Source organism: Dendrobates tinctorius, unplaced genomic scaffold, assembly GCF_039654945.1.
Source record: "Dendrobates tinctorius isolate UK_male_01 unplaced genomic scaffold, ASM3965494v1 ptg000029l, whole genome shotgun sequence".
NCBI classification, from domain to species: domain Eukaryota; kingdom Metazoa; phylum Chordata; class Amphibia; order Anura; family Dendrobatidae; genus Dendrobates; species Dendrobates tinctorius.
This window is the reverse complement of record NW_027361697.1, coordinates 23217891-23241584: the sequence shown is the minus strand read 5'-3', so window position 1 is coordinate 23241584 and position 23694 is coordinate 23217891. Positions and strand designations below refer to the sequence as shown.

The following is a 23694-nucleotide window of genomic DNA, read 5'->3' as shown; positions in this document are numbered from 1 at the left end:
CTCTGCCCTCAACAGGTCAGAGCAATGCGCCTTCACAGGAGCCACGACAGGAAGGAAAGAAGAGGACGGATCCTATGAAGATGGGAGGCGCCGGACGGCGACACCCATCGGGCCTGACCGGACGCCGGGGTGAGTATAATCTATCTCTTTTTTTTTTTTTCTTATCTTTCAAGTTAAGCCCCCGTCACACACAGCGATCTCGCTAGCGAGATCGCTGCTGAGTCACAAGTTTTGTGACGCAACAGCGATCTCACCAGCGAGATCGCTGTGTGTGTGACACTTATCAGCGACCGGCCCTCACTGATCGTGCTGGAATGGCCTGGACTTTTTCTTTGATCGTTGGTGTCCCACTGGCCAGCACGCATTGCTGCGTGTGACAGGCGGGAGATCAGCAAGCTGGACGCTGGTAACCAAGGTAAACATTGGGTTTCTAAGCACCGCGCGGCGCTTAGAAACCCGATGTGTACGTTAGAAACCAGCGCGCTGGTGCAGGGAGCTGGTAACCAAGGTAAACCGAGTTTCTAAGTGCCGCGCGGCGCTTAGAAACCCGATGTTTACCTTGGTTACCAGCTCCCTGCACAAGCGCGCTAGTTTCTAACATACACATCGGGTAACTAAGCGACGTGCGTCGCTTGTTACCCGCGTGTCGCTGGTGCTGATCGCTGGTGAAGCTGCCTGTTTGGCAGCTCACCAGCGATCATGTAGCGACACACCAGTGATCCTGACAAGGTTATATCGTTGTCGGGATCGCTGGTGCGTCGCTATGTGTGACAGGGCCCTTACATCAGGGGGCTTATCTAGAGTATTACAGAATGCTGTAGATAACCCCTGATGTCGATGCCAGCAGCTCATAGTCCAAAAAAAGGGTGACAGATTCCCTTTAAGGCTGAAAGCGGGAATATTTGACTCACTCCCTAGAAACCAGGGCTGTGGAGTCGGAGCTCATTTTCGGAGTCGGCGCTCAGCTAAGGACCTCGGAATAGCAAGCGTGACAGTCCATAACCATAAAAATTTAGTAGCACCGGTCCTTCTCAGTGATAGCACTGAGCCTGAAATAAAGTGTCCAAGTTCATTTTTATCAACAGAGCCCGCATATTCATACAGTCATAGTTTTCCAGGAAACACACAGTCTCTGTAATTGAGGATATCAAATCCTTAAAAAGCACCGACTGCTATTCCAGCAGTAAAAGGTGCAACGGGCACAACAAAAAAAATAAACACTGGTGACAATCAAACTGGACTGCTTCAAGCCTTTTTGTCTCTAAAAGGGAAAACAGGAAGCAGTCCTTAACACTTCCTTTGGTCAACATCAGCAATGTTCAACTAAAACTTCAGGAACAGTTGTTTGTTATGATCAAGTAGTCCGCCCCCCCAAACAGGGAATTTACTATAAATGCCTTACCCGACCAGTCTGAGGCAGCTCCCTGTGAAACTTCAAGATTCAGGAAGTAGTGGATGTTGAGTCTCGAGTTTCTTCTCACTTCAAGGCCTTTTTTGGGCCTTCCTCCTCTCGTCCATGAAGTTGGTCCAGGCAATGGGGGATGGTGGTCTCCATTTCCAGGGCTGATATGAGAACTTCGTTTGGCCGGGGTCCTCCTCCCCTTTTGTAACGCTCCAACAGCCCACCTGGGTAGGGCCATAGCTGGTGACTCTAAACTTCTGTATCACCTGACCTGCTATGGCCTTGGTATTCTCCACTGATCTCGACACCGTGAAGGCCGCACCTCCAGATTGGGTGTCTGGCAAGCTGAACAAGGCACCTCACTAAGAGATTCAGCCAGTCCACGCCCATCGAGGGGTTTTGACCAGCAGCCTCCAGCTCTTCTGAATACCCTTTGGAGATTACCTTCTCCTCACTAGGAAGCCTGGTCCCAGGCACCTGTAATATTTCTGTGGGGACTGTACCAGCTCCCCTTTGGGGGGGCTTCCCTCTGGGCCCTTTGCTCAAGGACTTCCTTATCCCTCTCCAGGATGTTAGGGAGCAGACCATCAGCCCCACCACTCCTACACATGTTTACAGCCTAAGATCACAGTATTGTGAGCAATGACTAAAGCTGTGAAGTTACCAGCAATGTCAGTACAGCAGCAGGCAGCGGTGGGCTGGGCCAGTGGACAGATGCCCCCCTAGCCGGTCTCCCAGCAGCAGTTTCAGCCCTCTAGCTGTCTCCTGCTTTAAAAGCTGTGTGTCTGCACTGCACATTTAAATAATGTGTATAAGTGAAGGCAGCCGCATGCCAGCACTGCAGACACACCGACATTGTGTGCAGTGTCTGCTGAACTCATCACCAGCGCACTGGGCTGCTTCTTCTGGCCGAAGAGGAGCTTGGGAGCAAGAGTAGGAGATCAGTATGGGGCCAAGGCAAGAGGTGAAGAATGAGGAGGTGACAGTGCTGTGAACATCTTTCTGTCTGCAGTCGCTCTGTTTGTGGCTGATTTATTGCAACAGACTGAACCTTCACACAGATCTGGTTGCATTGTCAGTGGGGTCATTGACTCCAGCATCATCACATCTGTATGGAAGGTCAGTCTGCATCAATAAATCACAGTGAAGGTCTAATAAAACTGCAGACAGGAATATACAGCACCCAATGTATATATTATAGCATATGAGGTCTTGTATGCTGAGGATCAGTCAGTGCATTTCATATTGTATATCTATATAGTATTATCTACTGTATATGCTATTAGTATAGCATATATTAATTTGAGGGGTTGGTTGTACTGCACTGAGTACACAAATGGACAGTGGCATAGCTAGAGTCCTTCGGGCCCTGGTGCAAAATTTCGACCAAGGCTGGTAAGCCAGTTTGTTGTTTAGATTTATGGGCCCCTGTAATAATGTTCCCCTTCCTGTAATAACATACCTGTACAGTAAAAAAGTTCCATGTCCTGTATTAATGTTCCTGTCTTGCAATAATGCCCTCACCTGGCGCTCTCGTCAAATACATTTAAAACACAAGAAAATAAAAAGCTTCCTCTAACCAGGGCTGTGGAGGTGGAGTCGGAGTCGGTATAAAATGGGCCGACTCCTAAAATATATAATAAATTACGTACAGTAGTTCAATGCAGAATGTGCTGAATATTTTTTCATAGGAATTTGGGAAAGTTATGAAATGTCCTATAGCTGATCTAAGGCTACATTCACACACAGCGTTTTTGCTGCGTTTTTTGAGGATACGTTTTTCAGCTGCAAAAGCAGATCAGCTTTTTTAAAAAAAAACCCGCATCACCTGAAAGGTTTTTGAGCTCATAGATAATGTTTTCAATAGCAAAAGCAGATTAGAAATCTGCTCTATCTATCCATTTATCCATATCTGTTTATCCATATCTTATCTGTACCAAAAAGAATGAAAGCCGGATAGCACACAGAATAACACTCCTTTTTTTTTTTTTTTTTCTTTTTATTATAGCACCAGTCAGGTACACCTCATAGCTGCCCAAAAAGGATGCCCAGGACAGGCATTGCTCGTCTTCAGTAACACATCAATTGATAGTTGGAATAAATAGACTGCATTCACCACATCTTAAGGTGCAGGCTTTATTTTCAAGTGTAGGGGTGTGCAGTATAAGATTCTGCGGAACAGTATGAGGTTCTGGCCCCCCCCCCCCAGTTTTGATCCTGACTAAAACCGTTTCTTATAGATATGGCGAACCCTCAGGTAACCCTAAATGAAGGTCAATGGACACAGGTGGCTGAATTGAAGGAATTGCTTAATCACCTATTTACCGTGACTAAAAAATTACAATCTGAGGATTTAACTCCTGGCATTTTCATAAGGGAGTGGAAGAACTTGCTATTTTGCCTGTCCCAAAGAGGAGATTTAATCGCAGCTGGCATTTCTGCTTCAATGAAACGGAGAGAGACACAGCTATTGGAAAATAAAAATTTTCTGGCACCTGTTTATGTGGACCCAAGTCATCGTATATTGCTTGATGATCATCAGCTTACTAAAGGAAAAGAAGCTCTGACTGAGGTAGCAGTTAGGATGAGTGGCCTACAGGAGGACTGCCAGGCGCAAGAGGACTTGGGTCCTGACAGTGCTACTGCTGCCATATCGTCATCCTCATCAGATGAGGAGTTTGACTTTGACAAGTATTTGGATGACATGGAGCAGGCAAAGCATTGCCGCAAGGAAAAAAATTTAATTCCGTCTCCTATAGCAAGCAGATTGACCATATTTCAGCAAAATGTTTCATTTGCTCTGAAAGAAATAGAAAAATTCAACCGTTCATCGAAACTGACTGTGCATGAGGCAATTTCTTTATACCCGGAAATTGTTAGAGATATTGCCCATGTGGTTACAGCTTTGCCTCCCACCCAAGTTAGTGTAGGGAGGTTGTTCTCTGGCCTTAAAATTATTAGGTCTGATTTTCGGTCATCTATGAAGGAGGATCTGATGGAGGCAATTCTATTTCTTAGAACAAATTCATAGGCTGCACAAATGTTATTTAGTATGTTTTTGTTGAAAACTGTTTTTTGCCACTTACATAGTTTATTACATAGTGATATATATATATAAAATCGATATTACATAGTGTATTACATATTTACAATTTATTACAGTTTTTTGTGTTCTAAAGTTGTATTCCAATAAATATATATTATGTTCTATCTAAATGTCTTGATTATTGTATCATAAAAATGATTAAATGTCTGATGTTCACATTGTACTACAATAAATTTTTCACTTAAATATAAGCAATATATGTCGGAGTCGGTGGAAGGGAAATTGAGGAGTCGGAGTCGCAGGTTTGGCTTACCGACTCCACAGCCCTGCTAGAAACAGCAATTAATAGGCACAAAGTGGTTAAAAGGAATCTGACACCTATTTTTAGCCCTATCAGCTGCCGAATCGCCATCAGGGCCTTATCTACAGCATTCTGTAGATAAGCCCCCCCCCCCGATGTAACCTGAAAGATAAGAAAAACGAGTTAGATTATACTCACCCCGGGGTCCGGTCCGATGGGTGTTGCAGTCCGGTCCTGCGCCTCCCATCTTCTAGAGATGACGTCCTCCTCCTTGCTTCACCCTCGGCTCCTGCGCAGGTGTACTTTATCTGCCCTATTGAGGGCAGAGTAAAGTACTGTAGTGCGCAGTCGCCAGGAAAGGTCAGAGAGGCGCCTGCACACTGCAGTACTTTACTCTGTGCTCAACAGGGCAGATAAAGTATGCCTGCGCCGGAGCCGCGGCAGAAGTAAGAAGGAGGACGGCATCGCTAGAAGATGGGAGGCACTGGACCGCGACACCCTTCAGACCGGACGTCCGGGTGAACTTGTTTTTCTTATCTTTCAGGCTTTCAGGTTACATGGGGGGTGGGGGGCTTATCTACAGCATTACTGAATGCTGTAGATAAGCCCTCGATGGCGGTGCCGGCAGCTGATAGGGCTAAAAATAAGTGACAGATTCCCTTTAAATATTGCGCCATAGAGTGACTCTCAATATCCACAGGGGTCATACAAAAAACATCAAAAGGGCTCGTAACTATTGCACATTTACTTATGCTGCGATGTGCTATCCCTTGTGGCCCTTAAGAATGGATGTATGTAGGAGACGGAGGGTGATCTCCAGGTCCTGTTGGGCTATAATACAAGGTGTTTGATAGCAGCCGGACATTTAGGCTATGTGCTCATGTTGCGTGTTAAAACGCACACTGAAAACCGGACTCCTTCCCAGAAATTGCACAGTTTTTTTCACCGCGATTCTGTTCGTGATTTTGCCGCGATTTTCTCAAGCACTTTCCAAGCGATTTGAAGCATCGCTTGGAAAGTGATTGACAGGTTGGTCACACTCGTCAAGCATAGTGTTTGACAAGTGTGACCAGCTTTTTACTATTGAGGCCGCCTATGCGGCCTCAATAGTAAAAGATAAAATGTTAAAAATGATTAAAAAAAAAATAAAAAATCGGGGTATATTTACCTTCTGACGTCCCGCGCTGCCATCCCGGGCCACAGCGTTCCCAGCGATGCCTTGCGAGACCTGTGATGACGTTGATCTCGCGGTACTATAGCGATCTCGCGTGACCGCGTCATCACAGGACCTTGCCGCAAGGCATTACTGGGAACGCTTAGGCCGGGAATGCAGCGTGGGACGTCGGAAGGTAAATATACCCCGATTTATTTATTTATTTATTTTTTTTTTTTTTACAGGGGTATGGTACCCAGGGCCTGGAGGACAGTCTCCTCTCCTCCACACCGTGGGTACCAACCGCACATGAGACGCTTAACTTTCCGCATGGTGGGCATAGCCACATGCGGGAAGTAAGCGATTCTCATGCATTCCTATGGGTGCGAAATCGCGGCAATTCTTTTCGATTCCGCACAAAAGAATGACCATACTGCGATTTTTTTTTTTCTGCGATGCGATTCCGCCGCGGAAAAAAGCGCAGCATTAGCACAGCATGTGCGGAATGCATGGGGTGCGTTCTGTACACGATTTTTAAACGTTTTTGCGCCGAAAATCGCAGCAAAACGCTTAAAAATCGCATCGTGGGCACACAGCCTAAAACTGGGTGAGAGTATTCTATTTACCGGTACTTATTTAATCACCCTGAGGATGAGTGTAACTCCATATCACATTTCGGTTATCTAAAAATATATGGGTCTACCTGCACTTTATACACTTTATTAATAAGTAAATGTGCAATACTGACGAGCCCTTTTGATGTTTTTTGTGTGACCCCTGAGGATATTGAGAGTCACTCTATGGTGCAATATTTAACCACCTGCTGTTTTGTGCCTATTAATTGCTGTTTATAGGGAGTGAATCAAATACTCCCCCTTTCAGCCTAAGACTGTGTTCACACACAGCGTCTTTTTTTGCGTTTTTCCCGCGGATTTACCAAATAATCCGCTCAAAAAACGCTTAGAAGCTTCCCATTCATTTTAATGCATTTTGCACTTTGTGCATATTGATATGTGTTTTTTCTCCGTGAAAAAACGCTTCGTGGTAAACGCAGCATGCTCATTAATTTCGCAGAAAATTCCGCATTTCTAGCTATTTGCTATCTGTCTGGGGACGCGCAGAAAAAATCGCAGCAAGAACGCGTGTTTTCTGGGAAGGAGTCCAGTTTTTATGCAGAAATTTTCTGCATATGTGTGCACATAGCCTAAAGGTAATTTCTAGCTCTGAACCTTTTTGGATCAATCGCTTGTTTGTGTGTCTATATTTTAAACTTGTAGAAAATAAGTTACATTTTTGGAGTGTTTCTTAATAAATTCACCCTTTTCTGCTATAGCTATTATCTTTAGGGTATGTTTCCACGTTCAGTATTGGCAGCTCCGTCCAAAGCGCTGCTGGATTTTGTACGCGCAGTGATTCCACATGTGTTCATTGAACACATGCGGAATCACCGCATCCTATACATAGACGGTGATATTTATCTTGCGGAGACTGAGCGTCTCCGCAAGATAAATAGACATGCTGCGGTCTGTAAAGATGCGCCGCATGTGTGTATACGCAGGTCTGCCCACCTGCGTCTTTGAACGCATAGTGGAGATGGGATTTCATAAAATCCCCTCCACTAAGTAGTAACATCTGGACGCTGTGGCTGTATTCAGCATCCACTTTAACTGCTTATTCCCCTGCTAAGGAAAGATCCTGAATAGAAAATGCTTATATATGAATTTCCATAGGTGTCTCAGAAAATCCGTTTTATTAATGATTATCCTATTATTTAGTCAAAGCAAAACTCTTCAGTAATTACATCTGTTTTACTTTCAGAAGAAATTGAGTATCTCTATGCATCCGTTCCACAAATCCGCAATATCTTCTGTGTTACGCAAAAAATTGGAGAGGGTAAGTGTAAATGTGTAATTTAGGTGGTGTGTGAAATTCATATTCTATTATGTCATGGAGGCGGTTTAAGAGCTGAGTCTTCTGCATACAGGACAGGTGTTGGCTGTGTAAGTACGCACTGCATCTATGCCTACAGGGAAGTTCTTCATGGCTACCAGCTTTGGTGAAGGGACATTGAGGCACTTAGTGATAGTGCTACAGCACCTGTCATGTTCATCCTGCTGGGCAATCTGTGTGGACAGACCTACTTTATCTTTGCAAGCTCATGGAGGGAGAGTGGTCGGTCACACTGTCACTGATCTCATAAGCAATAGTGATGAACAAATATGTTTGAAAAATATATTTGAGTTTCCGTGGCTGCATGTCTCGCAGCTGTTCGATAGCTGCAACACATCCAGGAATTGCCTAACAATCCCTGCACGTGTTGTGCATGTCACACTACCGCGACACGTGCAGCTGCGGTGCCTAACAGCTGATTATCGGGAGCGCTCCAGGTTCCTGATGCAGCTGTTCGGTTAGCACTATAGCTTTTCAGGTAAGCACTTATCCAAAGCTATTCGATCAAACCTAATAAGCAACTGTTTGGAGGGGGAGGTAGAATGATGGTTGTTTTGTCTGTCTGTGTGCTCTAATCGGAGTGAAAATTGCCTAAATAAGACTACAGTTTATGTATAAACAGTGCAGTCATACGACTAGTGAATAATGCCTTGCCTTTTCTATCCATAGGTACATTTAGTTCAGTTTATTTAGCTTTCGCACAACTAAAGTCGGGAATTCAACAGAAATTTGCTTTAAAACATTTGATACCAACAAGTCATCCAGCGCGAATAGCAGCAGAACTGCAGTGCCTTACAGTGGCAGGGTACGTAATTTCATAGAAATGTACTATGGGATTTAAAGTGTAGTAGAGGATTATAACAATATGGCTTTTTTTTTTCTTTCTTAATTACTGCATTGTTCCATGGTTTTGTGTGGTATTGCTTCTAAACCCCGCAGTGTAATTATAAGGTAGAGGCAATATTTTTCACGCTCTACTTGACATCTGAGAGATAATACAGGTGCTTCTCACAAAATTAGAATCTCATGAAACAGTTACCGTAATTCCTGTTCTTCAATACAAAAAGTGAAAATCATAGAGAGTCATTACAGAGTGATCTAGTCCCAAGTGTTTATTTCTATTAGGGTATGTGCACACGCTGCGAATTCCGCTGCGTTTCCGCAGCAGTTTTAGCTGCGGTGTACAGTACCATTCAAATGTAGACGTTGCGGAAAAATCCGCGCGGATTTGCTGCGATTTTGAAACCGCAGAAAGAATTGACATGTCAATTCTTTCTGCAGAATCCGCAGCGGGTTCCTATCTCCACCATTGTGGAGATGGTGAAACCGCAGGCAAAACCGCAGGTCTTTTGACCTGCGGTTTTTGCAAAATCCGTGCGGTTTAATCCGCAGCGGATTCCGCAGCGTCTGCACACACCCTTAATGTTGATGATTATGGCTTACAACCTAGGGCTGTGGAGTCGGTAAGCCAAACCTGCGACTCCGACTCCTCAATTTCACTTACACCAACTCCCATATATATTGCTTATATTTAAGTGAAAAATGTATTGTAGTACAATGTGAACATCAGGCATTTAATCATTTTTATGATACAATAATAAGATATTTAGAACATAATATATTTATTGGAATACACCTTTAGAGCACAAAAAACTGTAATAAATTGTAAATATGTAAGATATATATATATTATACATTTCCCTCTCCGTAGGTGGCACTATAATAACAACCCGGCAGCAGGCGCGCTGTCTGGGTGTTATATCTGACACCAATCTCCTTCGCATCCCATATACAATCTCTTGCCCGCTCTTGCCGCTTACATCTAAAGAACATCTCTAGAATCCGCCCTTTTATCACCATGGAGACAACAAAAACCCTCACTGTAGCATTGATCCACTCCCGCCTGGATTACTGTAACGCTCTATTAATTGGCCTCCCCTTTACTCGACTATCCCCTCTCCAGTCCATACTTAATGCAGCAGCCAGGGTCATCTGTCTGGCTAATCGGTACTCGGACGCATCCGCTCTTCGCCAGTCCTTACACTGGCTGCCCATTCAATATAGGATCCAATTCAAAGTACTTGTTCTCACCCACAAAGCTCTCCACAGTGCAGCACCCCCCTACATCTCCTCCCTCATTTCTGTCTATCGGCCTAACCGACCACTGCGCTCTGCAAACGACTTTAGACTAACCTCTGCACTAATCCGTACCTCCCGACTCAAAGACATTCTCCCGCACTGCACCAATCCTCTGGAATTCTCTACGCCAAGAAATTAGGACTATCCACAATTTGCATAGTTTTAGGCGCTCCCTCAAAACACATTTGTTCAGAGCGGCCTATCACGTTCACTAATCAAAATCATTCTATGTGTAAAGCCCACGTCACACACAGCGATCTCGCTAGCGAGATCGCTGTGTGTGACACCTATCAGCGACCGACGATCGTTGTGGAAAGCCCTGGACATTTTATTGATCATTGGTCTCCCACTGGCGAGTACGCATCGCTGCGTGTGGCAGGTGGGAGATCAGCGAGCTGGAGCTTGTAACCAAGGTAAACAGCGGCAGCGCTTAGAAACCCTCTATGTACCTTAGTTACCAGCGCGCTGATGCAGGGAGCTGGTAACCAAGGTAAACAGCGGGTTTCTAAGCGCGGCGCTTAGAAACCCGCTGTTTACCTTGGTTACCAGCTCCCTGCACCAGCGTGCTGGTATCTAAGGTACACAGCGACACGCTCGTAGTCGCTGGTGCTGATCGCTGGTGAAGACCAGCGATCCTGACAAGTTCATACCGTTGTCGGGATCGCTGGAGAGTCGCTATGTGTGATGGGGCCCTAAGTGTGCATGAGTAGCCCATTCACTATCTCCATCCATCCCACACTCCCTCAAGATGGCTGGACCATTATTGTAAATACACACCTGCACTTTGTATCTCCCCCACCTCATTGTAGATTGTAAGCTCTCACGAGCAGGGTTGTCTTAATTTGCTTTAATTATTGTATTGTTAAAGTTGTTACTTATGACTTGTGTTTTGAAACTGTTAAATTGTAAAGCGCTGTGGAATATGTTGGCGCTATACAAAGATTATTATATATATACTTTGTGTGTGTGTATATGTATGTATGTATGTGTGTATATATATATATATATATATATATACTGTGTGTGTATGTATGTATGTATGTGTGTGTATATATATATATATATATATATATATATATATATATATATATATATATATACACACACTATATAATAAACTATGTAAGTGGTAAAAACCAGTTTTCAACAAAAACATATTAAATAACATTTGTGCAGTCTATGAATTTGTTCTAAGAAATAGGATTGCCTACATCAGATCCTCCTTCATATATGAGCTCAAATCTGACCTAATAATTTTAAGGCCAGAGAACAACCTCTCTACACTAAGGCTATGTGCCCACAGTAGCGGTTTAAACCGGACACAAAACCGGACGTTTTTTTGCGCCTTTTTTTGCTAAAAAATGCGCGTCTTCTGGACCAAAGGAAAAAGCTAAAAATGCGGACTAAGCCGCAAAATTAATGAACATGCTGCGTTTTTAGCCGCTAAGCGTTTCCTTAGCGGTAAAAAACGCATCCATTGGCACAAAAAGGCCAAAAAGCATTAAAATGATTGGGAAGCTTCTTTTAAGCGTTTTTGAAGCGGTTTGACCCCTAAAAATGCTTCAAAAACGCTTAAAAAATGCTACTGTGGGCACACAGCCTAACTTGGGTTGGAGGCAAAGCTGTAACCACATGGGCAACATCTCTAACAATTTCCGGGTATAAAGGAATTGCCTCATGCACAGTCAGTTTTGATGAACGATTGAATTTTTCTATTTCTTTGAGAGCAAGTGAAACATTTTGCTGAAATATGGTCAATCTGCTTGCTATAGGAGACGGTGAAATCTCTTTCCTTGCGGCAACGCTGTGCCTGCTCCATATCATCCAAATACTTGTCAAATTCAAACTCCTCATCTGATGAAGATGAAGATATGGCAGCAGTAGCACTGTCAGGACCCAAGTCCTCTTGCACCTGGCAGTCCTCCTGTAGGCCACTCATCCTAACTGCTACCTCAGTCAGAGCTTCTTTTCCTTTAGTAAGCTGATGATCATCAAGCAATATACGATGACTTGGGTCCACATAAACAGGTGCCAGAAAAATTTTATTTTCCAATAGCTGTGTGTCTCTCCGCTTCATTGAAGCAGAAATGCCATCTGCGATTAAACCTCTTTGGGACAGACAAAATAGCAAGTTCTTCTACTCCCTTATGAAAATGCCAGGAGTTAAATCTTCAGCTTGTAATTTTTTTGTCACGGTAAAATGGTGATTAAACAATTCCTTCAATTCAGCCACCTGTGTCCATTAACCTTCATTTAGGGTTACCTGAGGGTTCGCCATATCTATAAGAAACTTTTAGTTCAAGCAATCGCTCAATCATTAAATAAGTGCTGCCCCACTGAGTGGCTTGATCGACAATTGCTCCTTTCCCAGCACGTCTCTTCAAGATTAAATCAATTTTAGGCTAGTTTCACACTAGCGTTTATGAGCGCAGCGACGGCCTGCGCACGGCCGCCACTAAGCCCCACCCCCGCCGCGCCTCCGCCGGTAGCTCCGCCCACCGGCGCATGACGCTGCATGCGCCCTGCGTCTCCTATCTTTATCACAGGGGGCGCAGGCCGTGCGCAGTATGCGTTTGGCGGCGCATGCGCCTTTTTGACGGTGCGCCGACGCAACCAAACTGCAGCAGGTTGCGTTTGGCGCAGGTCGGCGCACCGTCAAAAGGACGCATGTGCCGCCAAACGCATACTGCGCACGGCCTGCGCCCCCAGTGATAAAGATAGGGGGCGCATGCAGCGTCATGTGCCGGTGGGCGGAGCTACCGGCGGAGGCGCGACAGGGGGCGGGGCTTAGCGGCGGCCGTGCGCAGGCCATCGCTGCGCTCATAAACGCTAGTGTGAAACTAGCCTTAGGGGTTCTGGCAGAAATAACCAATTTCCTCACTTTTCCAATCAGATTTCCAGCATGTCCCTCTTGCAGACTCTCTTATTGCCAGCTGCAGCATGTACACAACACAACGCATGTGATGAATATGAAAGTGTTTTGAAGCATCTTCAACAAGATCATCTATTTCTACAGTATAATTCTGCTGTTCTTTTGTAATATCTGTTTGTTCCTCAGTTACATGAACAGCACTGTGGCCTTCCATCTCAAACATACTGAATCCTACATTTTCTTCTAGCTGTTGTTCATTACTCTCATTCATCAGTTTAATTGTACTTATCATGTTTGAAGCATTGTCCGTTACAATAGCAAGAACCTGTTCTTTTTTGAGTTTGTAATCTTGCACAACTTTTTCCACTAAGGCCTGGATGAGCTTTAGTATCTTTTACTGCCAGTGTCTTGGTAACCATTTCTTTGTTGTCACAAACATATCGAACATTGATGGCAAAATAGTTCACTCTGACGTGTGCAGGCATCCATTTTAAGAAACATGAAGCGTCTTTTGAGAGTCTTTTTAAGATCTTCCTTTTACAGAGAGCACATAATCACCTACAATATTAGCATTAGTTACCTTCCTGTGACAGAGATGAGCAGTAGTACTTTCACTTTCTCACTTTCTCCAGCTCGGGGCCCAGGAATCGGATCCTGTGCAGGGCAGGCACCCCTCCTCTCTCTGGTGAAGACGGCAGAAGACAGAACAGAGGAGGGGAGATTGCCCCCTGCAGTCTGGAGCCGGTGCAGGACGGGAGCACTGCAGCATACAAGTGAGTTTTGATAGGTGCGTGCCCCTGCTTCTAGGGGGGGCAGCTGCCCCCCTACCCCTCGCTGGCTACGGCCATGATTCACACACTGCGTTTTTGCGGATCCGTTTTTTGCAGTAAAATGCAGTGACTCTGGGCATCCCAGCAAAGTCAGTGGGTTTCAAGATATGACATTCAGACACATCGTTTTGTGAGGATCCGTTTTTGGGCTCAAAATCGGATCCTCACAAAGAATGAGCATGTCAGTTTGTGCGACGTTTTTATAATCTGCTTTTGCTATTGAAAACATTATCTATGAGCTCAAGAACCTTTCAGGTGATGCGGTTTTTTTAAAAAGCTGATCTGCTTTTGCAGCTCTAAAACGTATCCTCAAAAAGCGCAGCAAAAACTGTGTGTGAATGTAGCCTTTGATCAGGAATAGAACAGCCATTTATACATTTATAGGACATTTCATAACTTTCCCAAATTCCTATGAAAAAATATTCAGCACATTCTGCATTGAACTACTTTACCCAATGTATTATATATTTTAGGAGTCGGTCCATTTTATACCAACTCCACCAAAATGAGCAACGACTCCGACTCCACAGCCCTGTTACAACCAATGAAAACCCAAAAGTCATTATCTCAGTAAATTAAAATACTTTATAACACCAGCTTGAAATATGATTTTAAAATCCGAAATGTTGGCCTACTGAAATGTATGTTCAGTAAATGCGCTGATACTTGTTCGAGGCTCCTTTTGCATCAGTGCAGCATCACATGGAGGCGATCAGCCTGTGGCACTGCTGAGGTGTTATGGAAGCCCAGGTTGCTTTGATAGCAGCCTTCAGCTCGTCTCATTGTGGGGTCTGGTGTCTCATCTTCCTCTTGACAATACCCCATAGATACTCTATGGGGTTAAGGTGGGGTGAGTTTGCTGGCCAATCAAGCACGGTGATACTGTTTTTACATCAGGTATTGGTACTTTTGGCAGTGTGGACAGGTGCCAAGTCCTGCTGGAGAATGAAATTTCCATCTCCAAAAAGCTTGTCGGCAGAGGGAAGCATGAAGTGCTCTAAAATTTCCTAGTAGACGGCTGCACTGACTTTGGTCTTGATAAAACACAGTGAACCTACTCCAGCAGATGACATGGCTCCCGAAACCATCACTGATTGAGGAAACTTCGCACTAGACCTCAAGCAACTTGGATTGTGGCCTCCACTCTTCCTCCAGACTCTGGGACCTTGATTTCTAAATGAAATGCAAAATTTACTTTCATCTGAAAACAACACCTGGGACCACTGAGCAACAGTATAGTTCTCTTTCTCCTTGGCCCAGGTAAGACGTTTCTGGCGTTGTCTATTGGTCATGAGTGGTTTGACACAAAGAATGTAACACTTGTAGCCCATGTCCTCGATACGTCTGAGTGGCTCTTGAATCAATGACTCCAGCAGCAGTCCACTCCTTGTGAATCTCTCCCAAATTTTTGGATAGCCTTTTCTTAACAATCCTTTCAAGGCTGCTGTTATCCTGCTTGCTTGTTCACCTTTTTCTACCACACTTTTTCCTTCCACTCAACTTTCCATTAATATGCTTGGATACAGCACTCTGTGAACAACCAGCTGCTTTAGCAATGACCTTTTGTGGCTTACCCTCCTTGTGGAGAGCGTCAATGACTGCCTTCTAGACATCTGTCAAGTCAGAAGTCTTCCCCATGATTGTGGAGCCTACTGAAACAGACTAAGGGACCTTTTTAGACGCTTAGGAAGACTTTGCAGGTGGTTTTGTTAATTATTCTAATTTACTGAGATAATGACTTTTAGGTTTTCATTGGCTGTTAGCCATAATCATCAACGTTAACAGATAAACACTTGAAATAGATCACTCTGTAATGACTATATATAATGAGTTTCACTTTTTGTATTAAAGAACTGAAATAAATGAACTTTTTGATGATATTCTAATTTTGTGAGATGCACCTGTATCTGTGTTGCGTGGAAACATTGAACATGTTACTGATGAGCTGCAGTCCATCCAAACATGCAGCCGTGCTCCCGATTCATGAAGTAACTTGTTATATCACTTAAAATAAACCTGTCACCACCAAAATGCAGTCTGCAGCATGTTATAGAGCAGTGGGAATGGAGTAGATATAATTTTGTGAGAAAAGATTCAGTAAAACTTGTGTTTTAATCATTTAAACCTTGGCTCATTCTGGGATTTTTGGTCCAGTGGGCGGTCCTATCAGTGACTGATGGCTTTCTTTGTATAACTGCGTACAGAGATAACTGTCAATGATGGAACCGCCCACTGGACCAACAATCCCAGAAAGATCAGAGGATTAAATGATGAAAACACAGTTCATGTTGAACCTTTTCTGATAATACTATATATCTATCTACTTTGCTCCTTCAGCTCTATAACATGGTGCCTGCAGATTGGATTGCATTTACTCTGTTGCCTAATTGGGGGACACAGAACCGTGGGTGTTATGCTGCTGTCCACTAGGAGGCGACACTATGCATAATCTGAAAAAGATTAACTTTGGCTCCTCCTCTGCAGTATACACCCCTGGACGGCGTCGGCCTTCTCCAGTTTTTGCTTAGTGTCGCAAGGAGGCACACCTTTTTTTCTTCCGTTTTTTCCTTCTTTCGTCCGGAAATACAGATGAAGAAAAGTGGGTCTCCAGCGAGACTCCCGGCATGGCTCCCTCCTCGGTCCCCTATCAGGGGTACCCGGTTGAGGTCGAGGTGGCTATTCCCCATGTCGCTCCCTCCCCAGTCCCTCGGGTCCTGGTTCGAGGTCGAGACCCCCCTCCTTCCCCAACCCCTTTAAGGGGTCTGGGTTGAGGTTGAGGCGAGGATGAAGACCCCCTGACGGTGACAGACGCACCCTCCCTAATCCCCCGCAGGAGGCATTAGGTTGAGACGCCTCAGGTAGGGTCGGAGATCAGGCAGCATTCCGCAGCTTCCAGGGACCCCAGGCCGGCTGAGGGATCCTGTTGGGGCCGGGGGAGGGTGCGGACTGGATGGCACAGCAGAGACAGGGTTTTTCTGCATCCCTGTCTCTGCAACAGCAGCGGCTCCATAGCGCTTCAGGGGCCCCCCCATATAGAAACCGCTACCCCTGCTGCCCCCACCGCTATCCAGTCGACCATTCTGGGGGGGTCCGGTACAAATCCGCCCCCCCCCCCGGACTACCGCGCCGCTCTGGAGCCCTCCTGGGCATCAGGCCTCTAATTTAGACCGCGGCTTCGGCCTAGCCGAAGCCGCCACCTTTTCCCCGCCCCCCGGATGACCAAAATTACACACTGGAGTGTCATAGAAGGGGCGGATTGAGGCAGAAAGGGGGCGTTTTTACACAGCCCAGCGCGCCCTTTTCAGCTCTCCGCCCCCTCCTCCCTCTCCTCAGAGTCCCGGTGGCCATTTTTTCTGGATGAGATCCAGGAGAGGAGCATCACAGCGGTCTTCGGGGGGCACAGAACTGGGATCTGTCTGCGCTGGACCTAGGGGCACACCGGTGTGTAAGCTCACAGCTGGGTTCTCATACTCAGCTGTGAATCTATACTTCCTATAAGGCTCTCTGTGGGTTCCCTCTGCGTAGCCACCCCTGTACGATCCCTTATAGCCAGCCTCTGTGCACTATGCCGGGCTCAAGGAAGAGAACCAGGCAGGAATGTTTCTATGCATTCTGCACAGCCTGCAAAGCCACGCTCCCTAGTGGCAGCACGTATCCGCACTGCCGGGACTGCATCCAGAACTCTGGGTCAGAACCCCAGGGAGTCCCTACTGACGCTTCAGTGTCAGTGAATGGGCAACTCAGATGTCTCAGTCTATGTCACAGTCCATAGACAACCTAACTGCCACATTGCTGCAAGCTCTGCAGAGTCGGGCCCCGGCTATGGACGGTACACAGCAAACGGACAGCTTGTCTCAGGAACATGCTGCTTCCGACTCTCACAGACGTAAGCGGACCCACAGGTCTCGATCATCTGAGTCGCACTATAGCACAAGGTCGTCCCCCTCCAGGGAGAGACAGCGTCATTCCAGGTCTCCTGGGCAGTCCCCTGCCACAGACAGACAGCGCAATTTACCACAGGGATCCCCCACCACAGAAGACCCCCGCCCCAGGTCGCCCTCCAGGGATCTCCTTAGCGAGGCACAGGATTCGGAGGACATCTGTGACTCCGACTCAGATAACGAAACGGTCAGGTCCGTGGTACCTTCTCCCCCTAGCAATACAGCGCTAGTTGAGGACATAATTTCTGCCATTCATCGGGTGCTAAAAATTCCAGAGTCGGCCCCGGAAGTCCCAGAACATAGGATTTGCTTCGAAAGTGTTCAGAAACCACCTAAGGTCTTCCCTAATCACGATGAGTTTGAGAAAATACTTACCAAACAGTTTGCGCAGCCTGACAAAAAATTCGCTAATCGCAAATATTTGGAAGCGAAGTACCCCTTCCCACAGAAAGACACCAAACAATGGACAGATCCACCTGAAGTGGACCCTCCGGTTTCTAGGCTAGCAGCGCAGACTTTACTCTCTCTGCCGTATAGCTCAACCCTCAGGGACGCAGCAGACCGGCAAGTAGAACGCATGGCTCGTTCTATTTTCGAAGCGGCAGGTGCCTCTCTGGGCCCTGCGTTTGCTTCAGTTTGGGCAGCCAAGGCCATCCTGGCTTGGGCCAAAAAACTACAGGAGGGTCTTCAGGCTTCAAATCCTGAGCTGTCGGACCAAGCGGTCCAGATAGCAGTGGTAGCAGACTACATGATTCATGCAGCCCTGGATTCCGCCAGAGGTGTAGCGGGAATAGCATCAAACGCCATCACGATCCGACGCATCCTCTGGCTGCGAGAATGGAAAGCGGATGCGGCCTCAAAGAAGTCCCTCACGCGACTTCCTTATTTTACTGGGAGACTTTTCGGCGAAAAGTTGGACACCATGATTGACAATGCCACTGGGGGTAAGAGTACCTCTCTCCCTCAACTAAAACCGAAACGCACGTTTAAACGAAGAAACCAGACGCGATTCCGATCCTTTCGGAATTCCTCGGGCTGGTCCGTTTCGCGCCCAGTGCAAAACCGTAACCGTTCTCCACGCAGGGACAACCCACGGACGCAGCAGCGACCGGACAGGGCTTGGCAGTCGAAAGCAGGCCAAGCGAAACCCAAGGGAGGAAAACCTCAGAACTTCGCTTCATCATGACTCGCGACCTCCGGAAGACATCCCACCAGTAGGCGGCCGACTTTTACTCTTTCAGCAAGTCTGGCTACCTATTACAGAAGACAGGTGGGTCAGGGAAATAGTGTCTTCCGGATACAAGATAGAGTTCACTTCCGTTCCACCGAACCGGTCCTTCCTTTCTATTCCTCCAACACCACCATAAAAGGCTCGTGCTTTCCACCAAGCGGTTTCCTCTCTCCTTCAATCAGGAGTTGTGGTGCCGGTTCCCGCGAACGAGAGATTCCGAGGATTCTACTCAAATTTGTTCGTAGTCCCCAAGAAAGGAGGCGGCGTCCGACCCATTCTGGACCTAAAACAGCTCAACAATTACGTACGGGTCCGTCATTTCCGCATGGAGTCCCTCCGGTCCATCATTGCATCCATGGACCAGGGAGAATACCTCGCCTCCATAGACATACAGGATGCGTACCTCCACATACCAATTGCTCCCACCCACCAAAGGTTTCTCAGGTTCGCGGTCAACCAAAATCACTACCAGTTTGTCGCCCTTCCGTTCGGGCTTGCCACGGCTCCAAGAACGTTCACCAAAGTCATGGCGGCCACCATGGACGTCCTGCACTCAAGAGGCATTCTAGTCGTCCCGTACCTGGACGACCTCCTCATCAAGTCTCCCACTTTCAAGGACTGCGAGGTCAGTGTTTCAATCACATTAGACACTCTGAGTCGCCTGGGATGGCTAGTCAACCTACAGAAATCGTCGACTGTCCCAACTCGGACTCTTAACATTCCTGGGAATGGTATTCGACACCGCCAGGGGCCTGGTACTCCTTCCCAAGGACAAGACACTGGCCATCCGTCTGGGAGTTTGCACACTCCTTCGCAGTCCTCCTCGATCTCTCCGGTTTGCCATGAGAGTCCTAGGCCGGATGGCAGCAGCAATAGAGGCAGTGCCATTTGCCCAGTTTCACCTCAGGGTCCTTCAACTAGCCATACTCAGGTCTTGGGACAGGAACCCCTTCTCCCTCGACAGGGAGTTCAGGTTGACGTCATCAACCAGGAGGTCCCTGCATTGGTGGCTCAAACCAACCTCGCTTACACGAGGGAAGCCATTCCTCTCAGGACAATGGAAGATCCTGACTACCGATGCAAGCCTGACAGGCTGGGGGGCGGTGCACCTACATCACAGGGCACAGGGCAAGTGGTCACCGAGGGAAGTGACATTACCCATCAATGTTCTGGAAATCAGGGCCATCCTCTTGGCACTGAGAGCTTTTCATCACTTGCTTGCAGCCTCGCACATACGGATACAGTCGGACAATGCCACGGCTGTGGCATACGTGAACCACCAAGGCGGGACCCGCAGCGCCCAGGCGATGAGAGAAGTGGCTCATATCCTCCACTGGGCGGAAGACACGAGGTCGGTACTTTCTGCGGTACACATTCCGGGTGTAGAAAACTGGGAAGCCGACTTCCTCAGCAGGCAAGGAATGGACTCGGGGGAGTGGTCTCTCCATCCCGAGATTTTTTACCAGATCTGTCAACGCTGGGGAACCCCGGAGGTGGACCTAATGGCATCCCATCTCAATACCAAGGTCCCCAATTTCATGGCCAGGACACACGACCCGCGGTCGCTCGGAGCGGATGCCCTGGTCTAGGACTGGTCCCAGTTCCGACTCCTGTACATTTTTCCACCCCTCCCCCTAATCGCCAGGGTCGTGAGGAAGATCAAGCAAGAGGGAGTTCCGACCATCCTCATCGCGCCAGACTGGCCCAGACGTACATGGTACGCCGACATCGTCCAACTTACAGCAGACGCCCCCTGGCGTCTACCCGACCGTCACGACCTTCTGTCTCAAGGTCCGTTCTTCCACCAGAATTCAGGGGCTCTCAATTTGACGGCATGGCCCTTGAAACCTGGATTCTAACCCAGGCAGGTTTTTCACCGGCAGTCATTGCAACTATGATCAGGGCAAGGAAGCCTGCCTCCGCCAAGCTCTATTATCGCACCTGGAGAGCTTTCTTTTCTTGGTGCGAATCTCATGGACAAGTCCCACTCCCTTATTCCCTCCCGAAGGTACTAGGTTTTCTTCAATCGGGCCTAGATGCCAAGCTATCCTTAAGTTCGCTTAAGAGTCAGGTGTCGGCGCTTTCAGTCCTTTTTCAAAAGCGCATTGCTATTAAACCGCAAGTAAGGACTTTCATCCAGGGAGTTTCCCGATTGGTTCCTCCCTACAAACGTCCGCTGGATACGTGGGACCTCAATCTGGTCCTGACAGCATTGCAAGCTTCACCCTTCGAACCTCTTAGATGAGTTCCACTCTCCATTCTGTCTCAGAAAGTGGTTTTTCTAGTGGCGATCACCTCGTTACGCAGAGTGTCGGAATTGTCAGCACTTTCCTGCAGAAGGCCTTTCCTAGCCTTTCACCAAGACAAGGTGGTTCTCCGCACGGTACCATCCTTCCTTCCGAAGGTTGTGTTCAACTTTCACCTCAATGAGGAGATTTCACTGCCTTCCCTTTGCCCGGTTCCGGTTCATAGAGTGGAGAAGGCTCTGCATACGCTTGACCTCGTCAGAGCATTGCGGATTTACGTGTCCAGGACTGCACCTTTCCGGAAATCTGATTCCCTCTTCATTCTTCCGGAAGGTAGTCGCAAGGGGTTGCCGGCTTCCAAGGCTACCCTTGCCAGGTGGATCAAGTCCACCATTCATGAGGCCTACCAACTTAACAGTTCCCCTCTTCCGGCCGGTATCACGGCACACTCTACACGGGCAGTAGGGGCCTCCTGGGCCATTCGGCATCAGGCTTCGGCACAACAAGTGTGTAAGGCGGCCACTTGGACTAGCCTACACACGTTTACGAAACACTACAGTGTTCATACCCAGTCCTCAGCGGATGCGAGCCTAGGTAGACTGGTTCTGCAGGCGGCAGTACCCCAAGTCTAGGGAACTGTCAACACAATATTCGTCCACTGCTTCCCACCCAGGGACTGCTTTGGGACGTCCCACGGTTCTGTGTCCCCCAATTAGGCGACAGAGTAAAGGAGATTTTTGTGTACTCACCGTAAAATCTCTTTCTCTTAGCCTTTAATTGGGGGACACAGCTCCCACCCTGTTGCCCTTACGGGCTGTTGTTTACTGTTGAGTTCTCATATTGTTCTTTGAGCTCGTACATAGTAGCCTTCTTACAGGCATGGTTATGTTATTTGGTTACGTTCCTCCTTATGCTTTGGCACAAAACTGGAGAAGGCTGACGCCGTCCAGGGGTGTATACTGCAGAGGAGGAGCCAAAGTTAATCTTTTTCAGATTATGCATAGTGTCGCCTCCTAGTGGACAGCAGCATAACACCCACGGTTCTGTGTCCCCCAATTAAAGGCTAAGAGAAAGAGATTTTACGGTGAGTACACAAAAATCTCCTTTTTGGGGGGACAGGTTCCATTTTATCTTTTTAAAAGGCTTTTATTATTAAACATGTCTATGTAATTTTGCCTCTATATATGCATATTTATTAAATTTAACATAAGATATTTAACTTCAATGTTGGCTTCATGCGTCACTTTAATGTATATTTTACTTTCTTAGGGGTGAAGACAATGTTATGGGGGTAAAATACTGCTTTAGGAAAAACGATCACGTGGTTATTGTTATGCCTTATTTGGAGCATGATTATTTTCCGGTAAGATTCATTTTGACCTCTTTAAATAAATAATGCAATTTTGGAGTTACACTGCGACTGAATAATTTAAAACTTCTTGCCCGGGACTAAGCAATCAATGACTGATCTGTTGGGTAGGCCATCAGAATTGGATCGGTTGGCATCCTAGACCCGGTACTCCTACGAACCATCTGAAATCTGCACTGGCGATTGCCAGGTATAAGCAGTGTACGGGGTAGAACACAGCATCTCTGCACATAATTTGATGGCCTATGCCTGGTACTGGACATTATCTCCTTTTTTAACCCCTTTCCGACGTTGGGCGTAATAATACGCTCACGTTGGAATCCCTCCCTTTGATGTGGGCTCTGGCACTGAGCCCACATCTTTCCTGGCACATGTCAGCTGTTTTGAGTTGCAATCCACCTGCGGCTGTTAACCTGTTAAATGCTGCTGTCAATCTCTGACAGCTGCATTTAACTCTCGCTTCCGGTAAGCGCACCGGAAATCCCGCCCTTCGGTGACCGCGTCACGTGATCTCGGGTCACCGATGGGTTTTCATGACAGCCAGCGGTCTCCAGCAAATCTCTGTGGTTGTCATTGCTAGTTGGTGGTCGGCGCTCATAGCAAGTGAGCATTTCTGCTACATACAGGCGATCTGATCATCGCCTGTATGTAGCACAGCCGATCAGACAACTGCAGCTTCTAGTCTCCCATGGAGACTATTGAAGCATGCAAAAAGTTTATAAAAAAAAAAAAAAAAAGTTTTTAAAAATATAAAAGTTCAAATCACCCCCCTTTCGCCCCATTCAAAATATAGCAACAAAGAAAAAAAATCAAACATGCACATATTTGGTATTGCCACGTTCAGAATCGCCCGATCTATTAATCTATATAATCTATATAAAAAAAATTAACCCGATCATTAAATGGCATAACGAGTAAAAAATTAAGAACTCCAGAATTACATTTTTTGGTTGCCTCTACATTACAATAAAATGCGATAACAGGCGATCAAAAGATCATATATGCACCAAATTGCTATCAATAAAAACGCCAGCTCGGTGCGCAAAAAATTAGCAGTCACCCAGCCCCAGATCACGAAAAATGGAGGCGCTACAGGTGTCGGAAAATGGCGGCTTTTTTTGTTTGTTTGTTTTTTTTTACCAAAGTTTGGAATTTTTTTTCACCACTTAAAAAAGAGCCTATACATGTTTGATGTTTATGAACTCCTAATGTCC

General features: G+C 46.6%; 1 protein-coding gene across 3 annotated transcripts in view; it reads left to right on the top strand.

The window, feature by feature from the left end:
• The window catches only part of CDC7 (cell division cycle 7), a 76436-nt gene that overhangs the window by 1694 nt on the left and 51048 nt on the right, over positions 1-23694 (top strand). For 2 of the 3 annotated variants that reach the window (XM_073571477.1, XM_073571475.1), the window contains exons 2-5: positions 7721-7795; positions 8522-8657; positions 13496-13636; positions 22381-22474. In XM_073571477.1, coding sequence (XP_073427578.1) covers positions 7721-7795; positions 8522-8657; positions 13496-13636; positions 22381-22474 — 446 coding nt within the window. The remainder of the gene's footprint in view (positions 1-7720; positions 7796-8521; positions 8658-13495; positions 13637-22380; positions 22475-23694) is intronic. The other variant, XM_073571476.1, reaches the window with a different exon arrangement.